The following is a 15041-nucleotide window of genomic DNA, read 5'->3' as shown; positions in this document are numbered from 1 at the left end:
GTTGTATTCTTGGCTCTAAAACATTGGCCAATCTGATTAGCCTTGCTTCTATGATCTTTTCTCTTTGTATTATTCTTCACAAATCCACTCAATAGAAATGGTTTCAATCTTCCCTTGATAGGGTTTTTTTGTTGCCCAATTTTCCTGCTATTTCTGTCGAGCCATTCTGCTAGGCATAGAGATTGATTTTTTTTTTTTTTTTTAAGATTTGCCTCTGGGTCCTGCACTAGCACTTTTGCGTAGGGATGGCAAAAAATCAAGGGCACTACAGACAGGATACCCGATCCGTTTAAAACTCAAAAATCGATCCTATAAGGTGTGGAAACGGTTTTGATTTTGATTTCGTAACACTTTCGGGTCGATTTTTTATTTTTGATGCTGGGTTTATGTTACAAGAACCGTTTAGTAAATAAATTTAATTAAGCTAGTAGTAAAATATATCGCACTAATAATTATAAAAGAGACGTGAGTTATAGTAATTAACAATATTCAAAATCACACTATAAAGGTACACTATTATAATTGTAAATTACAACATGATAAATCATATTTTGTAAAACGAGGTAATAGAATGATAGATTTTACTATAATAACATCATAAATCAAACTATATTAAAAAAAGTGAATTGAATTTGAATTATACATTTTTGTTTGTAACAAATAATACGTTTTGTTGGTGATTGTAATTTATATGTTGTTGACTAGTTGTAGACTTGTTTTATATTTTTGATTTGTTGTATACTTATTTTAATGCATGATTCGAATTTCGGGTTTAGTAGCAGGACGGGTTAGGGTTCAAATTTGCGGATTTAGAAACGATTATTCGACCATTTATGAAAAAATAAAGAAAAACATATTAAAAGTTAAATGATAAACGGATATCCAGTGGTAAACGTTTTCAGTTTTGGAAATTGAAATGGTTTTTTAAATGATTTTGGAATGGTTTCAATAAATGGTACCTTAAATGAAAAAGATTTTGGTATTTCTTAGTTGGAAAGGTATCCAACTCGTTGCTATTCCTCGCGCAATAACTCTACCAAAGATCCTATTACAGGAATAGCTTCCGGTTATTATTTTTACTGCCCAATAATCAATTTGGCCTCAAGGTAAGGAATACGCGGTTAGATGATACTCACCAGAATAGTGAAGACTTTGCTGCTTGTAAGATGACAAGAATATAGCTTGGCTTTTTCAGACATGAAGCGACCAAGAGAAGTCTTTGGAATTAATTATGACTTCGAACGCAAAAGGCTATTACAGTCGATGAAAGCAAGTCTCTACTGTTAAATTAACGGAAAGTGAATAGATAATCTTATCATTAAATGTTAGAAAGCTGTATCTTTTGGTCCAAGACTTTATGAGGTGATTAAGTGGTAAAAAAAATCATTCTATAAGAGCTGAGAAGAAGATTTAACGAAAAAAGAGAGCAAGATTTGCTAGCCTAACCTTTTCCTGGAAAATATTCCTTAGCTTTAGTTGCTTTTGTTTCTTCCGAGTTGGTGAAAAAACAACCAAACTCACTATATTGATCTTACATGACTCCTATTGCCGTTGAAACATTAATGCAATTAACTTCTTCTGGGTTTGGACTTTGGATACACATTCATAGAAGGGAAAATTCCAGGCCGGTACCTTTAACGAAATTTTTGGACATTTTGGTCCACTTAAAATTACTTGAACACGTAAGTACTCATGAAAATGCCAATTACATCACTACCCCCGCTATATATCAGTTCATGTTGCTATTTCAAACAGTAACATAAAAGAAAATTTTCATTTGTTTCAATATAGTCATTTGATTAGAATTCTCAAATATTGGTTAGTCTTAGCGCCTACGTGGCGCATTGACCGTCAAGGCCAATGTTAATTGACGACGATTTGCTAGACGGCGTGATGACTGGACAAACTGGATGACATGGTAAGAAAACACGCGGGAGAAGGGATACCTAAGACCCACGAAAATCACAAAACAAAAACCCTAAGTGTCCTTTCGTTTGTCACAATCGATTTTCTCTCAAATCTTCCTCTCAAGGCTAAGAGTGTTTTCATCATTTCCATTGATTTTTTCACTTGATCGTCTGCAACTTGCCACTTCCACGACTAGCTTCATTCATTATTTTTGTCGCAGTCACGTTTGAGAAGGTAATGATCTTCGTTTGTGATAATTCTTTTTGTTGCATGTTGTCTATGTTGACCTTTTATGTTCGATCTTGGGTTTGGGGTGCTTGATGTAGCATTGTTGTTATAGGTTTTTGTTTGTAGCTTAATATATTAGGGTTTGCGTACAATACAAGTTTATTTCTTATTTGGATCATCTGTTTGTCAACTTTTGGCGGATTTGGGTCTTATATTCCTTCAATTTCTTGTATATTCATGTCTCTTGTCTAGAAAATGAGACTTGTTGTAATATCCCGTCCAGAAAAATAAACCTAAATCAAAATAAAAATAATTAAGAATGTAAAAAATTTTATAAATGAAATTGAGGTGTTTAATTGTGGAAGTGTTGATTCAAGAATAGTGTAGTACCCGGTTTTCGTCCGGCCCAAAAAAAAATATATAGAAAAAATTAAAAAATTGAAAAATACAATAATGATAATAATAATTCAAAAGCCCGTTCTGGAGCCCGTAATCTCACAAAAAATTCAAAGTCTATTTCTTGGACCCACAAACATGCGAAAATCCTAAAGCCCATTTCTTGGGTCATAAGCCTATAAAAATTCAAACCCAAACCCAATACAACAAAACCCTAGAAAATATCTAAAAAATAGGAGAATTAAATAAAATAATAAATAAAACCTTTAAAAAGGAAAGGTGACACCTTTAAAGTTTTTGCAAAAACATTGGAAAATACCAAAATATTAGTTTCTTAGGAGAAAATAAATAGGGTTTGGGGGGACATTTTGATAAAAGGATGAAATAGGGTTTTATAGGGATATGGTATAAAAGAAAGAGAGATTGTGGGAGAGAGGGGGAGCCGCACAAAAAAAACAAAGAAAAAGGGGCCAACAATAGTGAGAGCCGCACAACACACAAAGGGAAAAGGAGAACCGGGAGTAGAAGAGAAAGGGAGAATCGGGAGAAGAAGAAGATTTTGCTTCCACCAGTGTCGTTGATCTGAGAAGGTGGTAATGAGCTTACCCTTTGATTTGATTCCACTTCTTGTTTTTGTTCTCCTAGTTCTATTCGTGTATTTTTCGGGTTCCATCTTTGAAATAACATTAATCTAAACATATTTTTGGTCATTTTTCTGGTTTCGTTTCTTTGATCATACTTAGCATCTCTTCTGGTTGTGTGTTCTGTTTTTATCTCCGCATCTTCTGGTCCTCTTCATGAGAAGGCAGATATATACTCTCTGGTTGATGCTTGAACTTAATATGTTGTGCCGCTGTTTGGTTGCTTTGATCGGGTTAATCTGCTATGTTAATATACTGCATATATCTGGTTAATATACATGCTGATGTCTATATATGCTGATGTTTATATATGTTTATTTGATGACCGGTATATATATATATATATATGTATGGTGTGTGTGTATATATATACATTGTGTGTATATGTGTGTGCAGAGTGTGTGTATGTATAGATTTGTTTATGTGTATATACATATATATATATAGTGTGTGTGTATGTATATGCGGTTTGTGTATACGTGGTGCGTTTATATATATATACATTGTGTCCGAGTGAGTACATATATATCGTGTCTGTGTGTAAATATATGTGTTATATGTGTACAGATTTCTTTATGTGCATATAGATATAGTGTATATATTTGGGTGTAAATATTGTGTGCTTGTGTATGTATATACATTCTGTCTATATATGTTGTATGTGTATATATGGATCTGTTTGTGTGTATATACCGTAGGTTTATGTGTATATTTGTACATGTGTTTATATATGTATAGGTAGGTATACATGGGTTGGTGATGATTGTGTATTATATTGGATATGTTTATATGTGTAAATGAATCTTTAAATATGGATTTGGTTTGATATTATATTTGACCCCATTTTTTGTGTGATTGCTTGTTGGATTTGGACCGGGTTTGATCCCACTTTGGCCGAAGGGAATACTTAGAGGATTTGGGCTGGATTGAAGCAATGGGCCTCTCGGGTGAAATTGGATTTTTATACATTTTATTATTTGTCATGTATAATTGTAAAGTGTAAGTCTTGTAATAGTGTAACAAAAATAGTGGATGTAAAATAGAAAATGCATACATGATATTCTAGGATGCTAGAAGCATATAGACATTAGGAAATGTTTTTTGTGAATGATGATTGCATTAGGATGCATGCTTAGGACTTTGATCTCTCACACTATGCCATGATGCTTAGATGTATGCTAGAATTGTTTGAATGCAATGAAAATGAATGCAACGCGTTAGTCATTAGAATTAATCCAAGCCGTCTCACCTTAATAAACACACCAAGATTAACTTATGGAACCTTTATGTTTTGTTTAAATACCAAGGAGCCTTCAAGATATTGGGGTTCCATCGGCATTCATCCAAAACATTTGGATTTCGTGGACCCGGAAAGCAAATATGTTTTTAGGGATTAGGAGAATTTATTTAAGGACTCAAAGGGGGTTTAAAGATATTTGGCCCGTCTGATGGGCCTTAAATGGATTCTTTCTTTTCTCATGAAGAATATAATTATGAGTAAGGCTTGAATTGAACCTTTTTCATTGATTGTGGGCCTTTTTGGTGCATCAACCAAGTTCCAAAAAAATCTCTTTTCCAAAACCATCAAAACTCATTCCCATGTTTCTATCCAAATAGCCTTTTTTCCCAAATCATCCAAAACATCAAGACCCACTCCGATATGGATTTTTCATCCAAGACCAAGTAAAACATTTTCGGCCAAGCCGGGAATGGCCGTAGTGATCCCGTGCATCTTTTTATCCATAACCACTTCAAGTGGAGTCTTTTATTAAATATTTTCGGCCAAGCCGGGAATGACCGTAGTGATCCCGTGCATCTTTTTATCCAGAACCACTTCAAGTGGAATTTTTTTTTTATTAAATGTTTTCGGCCAAGCAGGGAATGGCCGTAGTGATCCCGTGCACCTTTTTTTTTCAACAACCACTTCAAGTGGAGTCTTTTATTTAACATTTTGGTCAAGCCGGGAATGTCCATAGTGATCCCGTGCACCTTTTTTCCTTCTTTGTTTATCAAAACCCATAAAAATAAGATTTTTAAAATCAAATCTTGGTCTAACATTAATGGAACATTTCCACCCATTTGATAATACATGATTTTCCGGGCATATGGAAAACTCATTAAAACATTTGGGACATACAATCATTCCTCAAAACAAAGTAGAGCCAAATAGGAAAACACTTTTGAAGGTAACCATTTTCGGGAGTTGTGGGGTGCCTAACACCTTCCCCATGCTCAATAGACCTCCTTACCCACTTTTCTCGTAGACCAAAATGGATGTCCAATTGCATCCTAAAAATCAATTGGTGGCGACTTCATTGTTTTTCCAGCCGGTTGCTTCAAATAGTGTGAATCAGATTTAAATCAGACTCAATATTTAATCTAAAATGTATTAGAAGAACTAATTGAAATGGTATAACTGTAAATAAATTGCTGGTAATTTTGTAAATGAAACATTTGTGGGGGCATACTATTAAATTGATGGTTGGTAATTCTGTAAATATGAGTGTCTGAAGGGGAACTTTCGGAACAATACTTTTGGGTGGCAGCTTCGTAAATAAAACTTGGTAAAAGCTATAAATATGAGAGACAATTGGGGATAGAAGTGGCAATTTCCTGGAGCTATTAAAGCTCAATAAAATGCATGAAAAACTTACTATTTTTGGAAACCAAAACCTGTCTATTTCTTCTTCCGCGTGCACCATCGGCCAACACCACAACTCCGTCGTCCGGCCACCGTTTCAGATAGTCAACCTACCAAGAAGCTTCTCCCGACCCCCACAAGCATAACCCAACCAACTTCACCTGAAACTGTCACTCATAACCACCGGAATCATTCTTGGAAGCTCGCGGCCACCGTGATTAATGCTGGGGGTTGATGCTGATGCTGATGCTGATGCTGATGAGGTATTAGATGCATTCATGACAAGTTTAGAAGAAAATGATGCTGTGAGAAATGCTACTGATGAGGATGTAGGTGATAGAGAAAGGGATGAATCATCTTATAGTTTCCACGTGGGTAACTGTCATGCGACACAAGCAAAGAAACCATTGGCTTTGAGGCAGTGAGCATGGTGAGGTAGAAGGGATGAATCATCTTATAGTTTCCACGTGGGTAACTGTCAGGCGACACAAGCAAAGAAACCGTTGGCTTTGACAGTCAGTTCAAGCGCTTCAGTCGCCACGTAGGCGCTTAAACTGACTGAGATGTGAGAATTCTGATCGAATGCCTATATTGAAACAAATAAAAATTTTAAGTGACCAACTTGAAACATTTGAACTTTCAATTACCAAATTGGAAAGTGTCTAATCTTTCAGTGACTAAAAGTTGTAATAATCTCTTAAAGGTAAATAGGAAATGTCATCCAGTTACAAAAAAAATAGAATCTTCATTTTTGGCCATCTTTAAAAACGCCCAGAACAATTTACAGGGTCCATTTGGTAGAGTTTTTGGATTGATTTTCAATACAAACAGAAAAGTTGTGAAAAAAAAAAAATTGAGCTTCAAACTTTGGAATATGTTGTGTGGTGTTTGACGAATTAAAAGTTGACGTTAACGGAGAAACTGTTGAGTAAAAATATTATAATATTAGATTTTATGATTTTTATATTAAATTTAATATTAGATTTAATCTAATAACGATAATTTTATTAAAATTAATTTTCAGCATAATTAATGTTATTAATAATTATAATAAAATAATTATTTTTGTTATTAGTTTAATCTCAAATTTAATTAGTTTTAAAATTAATGTGAAGTTTAAAATTTTAATTATTTTAAATAAAAATGTTAATAAAAAAATAACGTGCATGTCAAATGTATTGGGCACAAGTGCACAACGTATTTTTATTCTTAACATTAATAAAGAAATGTTTATTGTTAATTAATACAAAATGCAGCTGGACCCCACATGATTTTTTGAAAAAATAATATATAAAAGGAAGCGTCAAACGCCCGAGCGTCTGAAGTGTCAGCGGATCCAGTGGCATGCATGTGTGGGTCATTTGGTGCAGTGGAGCTGCGTCGCAGCTCCGTCAGTGGATCCGCCTTCGCACCCGATACACCAAACAAACGGACAATTTTGTGTTTTACTAGTAATTTTGGTCAAGGAGCATCACAAAGCATTAAATGCTAACATCTTTAAAAATGTTATCGCTATATCGTCCTTTGTTGTCTTCCGCAATGACATACATAGAAAATGTTCAGTATTCTACCCGGTTTAACCACAGCTACCCAATATTCAGGAGATCCTTTCTCCAAATTCGTTGTGTCCGCGTTCCTGAAGGCATCCCCTTCTTTTAAGAGGATTCGAGGTATGTCAAGCTCTGGTAAGGTTCTTCACTTTTACATCAAATTGAACCACATGCTCCACCACTTTTGTGGGCCCCCATCAATTCCTTTGAGCAACTACCGTCCATGTACAATCCATACTAGATCTGACCAACTACCCATCGTACCTCCTCTACGTTCTTGACAGCCCATCTTTGTCTCAATCTTCCGCGATGACATACATAGAAAATGTTCATTCAACAATGAACTGAAAACCACAACTTTACTCAACAACGATCAAATGGGAAGCCAAAGGATAAACAACAAATGTAATATGAAAGATGTATTCAATGAGTCATAGGTTTTTCACATAAGAAAAATATCCATTTTCTATATTCATTCCCCTCTCAAGCTAATTTTCATGAAATCTTATCATAATTTAATCTGATCGCAAACAGATAATCACACTGCATGAGGGGAATCTGGCAACCATTTGTCAGCTGGTAACAATCGCTAAAGTTCACAGAATGTTGAAAAAAATATATATGAATAAGCAAGTTTTAATTTGTATGATTGTAGGGTCTTAGAAAGAGTGTGACAAATGGGTCTTATAAAAGATTTATCAGAATGTGAACCAGACTGTGAGAGAAAAAGATGGCTGTCGTGAAATGAAAACCGGACTGCTTCTACAGATTTGTTGCGCTTCCAGATGGGTTTCTTGTTTCCGGTTTGGCGGAGAGAATTTGAGAGTGAAAGAAAGAGAGAGTGAGACTATGAGAGAGAGAGTTACGGGTTGGGGTTGGGGTTGGGGTTGGGGTTGGGGTTGGGTTCTATGGATTTAACTGCGTTATTTTGGTTTTAAATTTTTTTCAATTTTGAGATTGCCATGTCATGTAGCTGATGCAGAATGCTAGGTGTATTAGGGATAGTTAGGGATGCTTGTTTATGTATTACTAGTACTACCGAAGTTTTATTTTGTATGATTGTAGGGGCCAAATTTGATAAGATGCTCAAACTACACGCGTAATAAGACATCTCTTTTAAAAATAAATATTTACATAATCTCACATTTATCCTTCGTCTTCAATAGACATGAATTTTTTTTTTAAAAAAAAAACTATATCTAAGACACCTACTCTCCATCTCCACCATTGTCATGTTTGCCTCCATCTCCACCACTGCCATTGTCCGCCTCCATCTCCACCATTGTCGCCGCTGCCGTTGCTCCTCCACCACTATCACACCTCCACCACCATCGCACCTCCACAATCATCTTCTTCATTTTTTTACTATCCTTCTTGTTTTTATTCGTTTTCGTCTTTATCTTGTTAGATCTGAGATGTAATATGATATATGAGATCGTAATATGTGATATGAGATCGTAATCTGAGTTCATATCTAAGATCGTATGTTATTGTTTCAATATTATTACAGATTTGAGATTGTATGTTACTGTTTCAATGTTATGAAACGATAGCATTACACGAGCAAAATGTACTAGCTTCGGGTCTCCCTTTACAGTGGCAATTTTGGACAAAATCTGTCTGGGCATTGTGCGTCTCAGTGAGGGGAGTCTAACGGCGGTGGTGATGTATAGCGAACCATTATCGAAATCGTCTGAATTGGAGGCTTTTTCTTTCATGTTACTGTTTCAAACAGTAACATCATCATGTTACTGCTGCAAAAAATAATATTAGACTAATATTGACCTACATTATCATGTTAATGTATTGGCATTGTAATGCAGAACTATGTACTATAGACTGGGTATTTTTTTAAGGTCATTTGCTCCAGTACGAAATATGACAAGGGTTTTGTTTATTATGAAACAATAACATGAACATGTCTAGATGATTTTACAGAACTTGGCAAATTAATTATTTCAGATCAGATCTAACACTCATAAATTTAAGGAAATCCTGAACGAAAATCATGTATCCAACATCTACACCTAAATAAAAACAAGGAAGAATAGAAACAATATATCTAAAGTTTTTAAAGCTTTAAATTGTGAAAAAAAAATAGATCGAGAGAGAGAGAGAGAGAGAGAGAGAGGAGAAGAAGGAGAAGAAGAAGAAAGAGAAAGAGAAGAAAGAGAGACGGAGAAGCAAGAAAGAAAATAAAGAGAAGAAAGAGGTCGGGGGTATAAAGGTAAATGATCATCACATGAGTATTTGTATGTCCATGTGTTTTTTTGTTTGACTTAAAAGTCCAAAAGTACACTAATGAGTACCAACGTGGCATTGTCCCCTTCTATTTAACGGGCACATGGCTCATGTATCCATTAGCTTCAACAAGCCCGTGGCTTAACGCACAAAATAGGCCCACAAAATTAACAAAAAATTAAATAGGATATATTTAACCATTTATAGTTTAAATTTTAAACAAAGTATATCCAAAGAAAAAAATAAATTTTTGGAAGATTCATGTAATCTTATACTAGAAACATAGCTTTTCAAGATTCCAAAGTATATGTTATGGTCTAATGTTATATGATTATAATTCTATTGATCTTCATTTTAAGTTTGTAACGATCGTGTGGAGCCTTAGGTAGTTTTTCCTAAGGGCCCCACTTAATTGACGAGGCCTCAATTGGTATAATATTTTTGTAGGGTTAATTATAATTTACCGTATCAAAAGATATGGGTTGTTACAATTTTAACATTAAAAGATTTTTTATTACAATGTCATAATCCATTGTTTCAAAATGAGACTTTTAAAAGACTCGGGCATATTTCAATCAATTTCGGCCAGGGTTTTTGCTGACATGTCATTAAATTAAATGTCATTGGTCAATATATGCCTTCATGAAAAAAAACTGACCTATTATCCAGTTTGACACACTACAGCAGCAAAACTACAGCTGTGATTTTTCTTGACCGCATGTATAGTTAAACTTTCCCCACAGTCTTGGTGATCGCAACTATAGAATTTTTTTTACCAACAGTTATGTTGACCGCAAGTATATAAACATACTAAACGGCGTCGTTCACCTAATTTAGAAACCTCACTCGTACTCCACCAAGTCTTGTAAACTGTCTGATGCTCCTCTCCTCTCAAATCCCGCAAAGGCACAATACTTCATCGCTCCTCTACTCTACGACGACGGCTCAACGATGGATGACACTTGAAAAGTTTCGAGTCTTCCCTCAACAACGATTCCCACTGTACAGGTTAATGTCAGGTAATTTACAGGTTTTTGTTTTGAGAAATCCCTAGTGTTCGCGACCTTGCAATGACTATAGTGGGCCAAACAATAGAGATGAAAAGGTGAAGAATCTCAAGATGTAGATTGCTCAATACAATGTCCATTTACCGACGTTGTAGTCTCAAATGCGCACTTTGTTGGCACATATTCATGGATCTGGGAATAGAGAGATAATTACTTATGCTATCTCTATTTATTTTTACTTTCCTCATCAATGCTCTTCCTCTTCAAGCCACGAGCCTCCGGTGTATGGTGATCAACGTAAGCCAGCCAAATATGCATTTTTATTATGTAATGTTAACTAATTATATTTTTTTAAAGTTGATAAAGAATTTTCTTATTGTAGGTCATCCTTGTTAAATCTTGTTTGTTAACTTTATTATGGGAATTAATGTTAAGGACGTTGAAGTATTTCATATTGCTCATTTTGGAGTTGACTAATTTTGCATGGTTGTAGTGGCCATATTTTCAATACTTATATTTTGGAAGTTTTGGATCATGGTAGTAGACTATTTTGGAGGTTTTGGATTTGATTTTGGAGGATGTGATATGTGGTGTTTGATTTTGGAGTATATTTGGTGTATGAATATTCTGTGGAAGTGTATTGGTATATGATTTGTTATATGCAGGAAGGAAATCACAAAAACCAATAGAATGATAAATTAACCAATAGAATGATAAATTATCCAATCTTTACCTGCGCTCACTGTTACTTCTACCTGCGGTTTGCAAATTTTTAGCCGCGGTTTTATATCAACAAATGTGCATACACTACCTAGCTTTTGCCGTGGTTTAAGCTTTTGTGATTTGCAATAAACTCATACTACTAGTCGTTTTCTGCTTATAACAACAGTCGAGAAAACACGGGTAATAACTACCTAAGATAGAAAAAGCGTATATATTGTTTTCTCTACAGTCGCGGTACAATATTTTTTACCCGCGATAGTCGAAACCACGGGTCCATACCTTGCGACGCTCGAGTAGGCTTTGGAAGGTCAACCGCGGGTATAGTCTTTGCCCGCGGCTATAGGCTATTTTTGTTGTAATGACATAGCACCAAAAAAAAATCTGATCTGTTCATCAGTTCCATTTTGGCAGTTAAACTTGTTCAAAGCAGTCCACTAAAAGAAAGTGACACACGAAAGAAACACTGAAATTTTTTAGTTACATCATGGAAGTCATTATAAAGTCTACATACTGCATATGCATATAATTATTATGTCTGAAACAAAAGTTGATGATTGTAAAGCACTAGGAATGTGCAAAATAGGGCAATTGAGTTGTTGAAATAAACAGAATCCGAAGATATCACACCTTCTGTCATATGCATCATTGGATAAATTTAACTACTAAAACCACTTATAAGGAAACTTCCTAGAAGCTACTTCCAATATGAGAAGTATTACTTCCCAAGTTCACTTAATTTTTCTCTCAATAAATATGCTCAGGCGTCATCAAGACCCAGCTTGGAATTATAATGCTCATTTTGAACAAGCCACAACCATATTATAATTTCTGAATTTGATCAAAATTATTTCTTTTAAGGAAAATTTGTACGGCAAAAAATACAAAAAAGAAGAAAAAAAGAAAAGAAAAGATAATCAAACACTAGGTACTTGGATGTGTCACTGTGTCAATGCGTTTCAGTTGATTTATACAATTTACTTGCCCAGTAGGAAACATTCATTGATTATTTGATTTATACCCACACACACACTCAATATCTCACAAGTCCACTCCCAAAAAAAGGAAACCCAGTACAGTAAAAATGAGCTCAGAAGTCCCAGAAGAAGAAGAGCTGAAGCCCAAGAGAGGTAGTGTGATCCCCAAGAAGAGGAGATCAGTGAAGACGATGATCCTTCAATGCATAATCAAATCTACCGCCTCTGTTTTCTGCTCATCTTCCTCTGCAGCTCCTGCTAATTCTGAAGCACCAAATGCCAAGAAGATTAATAGTATATACCCATACCCACCATGACCATTCCATTACATCCACAGTCACCGCCTTTCTTGTTGTTGCCGTTCTCACAGTCATGCGCAGAACAATTGGGTTTTGATTGTTTAGAGTGTATTTCTCTGTTTTTTAGCTGTTATTTATACAAGTCTGAAGTCCCCTGTTTTGTTTTTGGTTAATGGCAACTGAATGTTCTCTACTTTCTACTTCTGTTGTGAATCTCTTGGCGTTTCCTTTCTGGATTTGACAAAATATGGTTTTGTGAATTTTAACCATAGAGATGAGAATCCCAAATCCCAAAAATATGGTTAAAAAACGGCTAAATCATTGTTTATGTCCTCAATGTTTCTAAAAGTTCTCGATTATGTCCTTAAAGTATAAAATTTCTTGATTATATCACTGATGTTTTCAATAATTCTCAATTCTGTCCAGATTTAGAAATTTCCGATAATTCATTGCCTGAGTTTGCTTATGTGGCACTGGAAATACTATTATCTATTTCCATGTCATATTTTTTTATAAAAAAAAAGTCATATCACTAAAATATTAAAGAAGCCCGATATTCTTACTTTTTCAGCTATTGACAAGAAGAATCCAGCCCCACATGTAGAATTTTTTGGATTCCAGCGATTTGTTTGTTGGACAAAGAGAAGCAAGTACCACAGGTTTTATCAATACAGACAATGTATCTTCATCTGGACAAGAAAATGTCATGGTTGATGAGGACTTTGGGTTCTCTTTATCATTCCCTGGCTTGTTAGATGTGGACCCGACTGTGGAATCATCTGCTTCTGTTTTGGACCACTGAACTACCTTTAATGATAGTGTTTTGAAAGGTGGTATGTAAATGGAGATCTACTATGTCTTAAATGTAGGATCCATATTAGCTTTTGCTAGGGACCATATTAGACTTTGTGTAATGTGGTTGTACCATGCTATTTGACTCTTGGACATGACAGTATTATATATATGAAAATGGCTATAATATTATATATAGTGCAAATCACTAGCACCAACTTTGTTATATTAAATATAGTGTAAATGAGTTCCATCAATAGAACAATGCCATTTGCAACAAAAACAAAACATGCCTTCAGACCCTATGCCTAAACACTATGCCAGATCCAACAAAATATTATGGCAGTGGCCTTACATTTTTCTAACATCACTAGTAGCCTATATACATATGGCAGTTCAACAAAATACATACTAGTAGGCTAAATACATATTCCCATTCAAACAAAAGTCCATGCTAGTAGTCTATTTCTTCTCCCAATAGCTCATACTTGGCAGTCCAACCACACACCTAAAGTTTTCATGCTTGTTCACCCCTGCCATGCTTGCATCTGTCTCCTTTCCTTTCTCTCTATTCCTCAATACCATTTTGTGGACACTTGACGGGCTTGCATCCACAGCATTTACTTCAGTTTTCCTCTTCTTAGCAATGATTTCAGATTCCTTTTCTTCTCCATCAGAAGAAGAGTCATCATCAATAATAATCACCTCCACCTGCATTAATAAACTTGCAAATTAATTACACCACATATATTGAGGTGTAGGAATCTTAGGTAAAATGTTATTGCTTTACCTTACTGGGCGACTTCTGATGTAAAACATCCCCACACCACGCACATTCCTTCTTACTCTTTTTGTTCTGCATATAAACATCATATGTGTATGTCTTGGTGTGGTCAACATACACATGCACACTTCCATGCTCAACACCCATCCATCCCATCTCAATATACTCTTCTTCATCCTCCAACAACTTCAATCCATGACATTGAGCCCTCCAAGGCTTCCGATACAATATTGAAACACTGTCAATATCAATATCAAAACCCGACAACCACCAACCCATCTCCTCAAAACCCCACTCCTTCATGCTTACAACCTTGCATGGTTCGACAGAACCCCCACTGTATTTGTTAGTCACCATGTCCAAAGTCCCTCTACAATGGACAAACATCATGAATTTTGCGTCTTTTTCAGTATTCATAATGCTAAACCCTAAAAGAAAACAAAATATGGGATCAACAAAAGTTAATCGGAGATGAGAGATTGTGTTCAGCGAAGACACGATTGTGTTAACTGAAAATCATACCTGGTTCGATTGAGCGCCGATCGGAGAGGAAGATTGGAGCGTCGGAGTTGGAGCGTCAATGGAATTGGTTCTCAAGAGCAATCCCTAAATCGTATTTAAGATGTCTATAATATTGGAATGATTTACTGATTTTTTTTAAAAAATAATGACATGGAAATCGATAACAGTATTTCCGGTGCCACATAAGCAAGCTCTGGCCATGAATGATCAGAAATTTATAAATCTGGACAGAATTGAGAATTATTGGAAACATCAATGATATAATCAACAAATTTTATACTACGAGGACATAATCGAGAAATTTTGGAGACATTGAGGACATAAAGAATGATTTA

The 15041-nt window shown here is 35.2% G+C and overlaps 1 protein-coding gene across 1 annotated transcript; it reads right to left on the bottom strand.

Moving 5' to 3' along the window:
* Nucleotides 1-13587: 13587 nt before the first annotated feature.
* LOC119980033 lies at nucleotides 13588-14764 on the bottom strand. Its single transcript, XM_038822679.1, has 3 exons — nucleotides 14707-14764; nucleotides 14191-14554; nucleotides 13588-14111 (listed from the first exon to the last, which is right to left on the bottom strand). The coding sequence occupies exons 2-3, from the start codon at nucleotides 14539-14541 to the stop codon at nucleotides 13863-13865; spliced, it is 600 nt and encodes a 199-aa protein (XP_038678607.1). The 5' UTR covers nucleotides 14542-14554; nucleotides 14707-14764; the 3' UTR covers nucleotides 13588-13862.
* Nucleotides 14765-15041: the final 277 nt, after the last annotated feature.

This window comes from Tripterygium wilfordii, chromosome 15, assembly GCF_013401445.1.
Source record: "Tripterygium wilfordii isolate XIE 37 chromosome 15, ASM1340144v1, whole genome shotgun sequence".
NCBI lineage: Eukaryota > Viridiplantae > Streptophyta > Magnoliopsida > Celastrales > Celastraceae > Tripterygium > Tripterygium wilfordii.
This window is presented reverse-complemented; position numbering and strand designations above follow the sequence as displayed.

What these genes read in the sequence shown, in the direction of transcription:
- LOC119980033 (XM_038822679.1), bottom strand. Translation starts at nt 14,541, where the DNA reads ATGGTGACTAACAAATACAGTGGGGGTTCTGTCGAACCATGCAAGGTT. An exon ending in ATCAGAAGTCGCCCAGTAAG is followed by an intron (nt 14,112 to 14,190) that starts GTAAAGCAATAA and finishes TTATTAATGCAG; the next exon opens with GTGGAGGTGATTATTATTGA.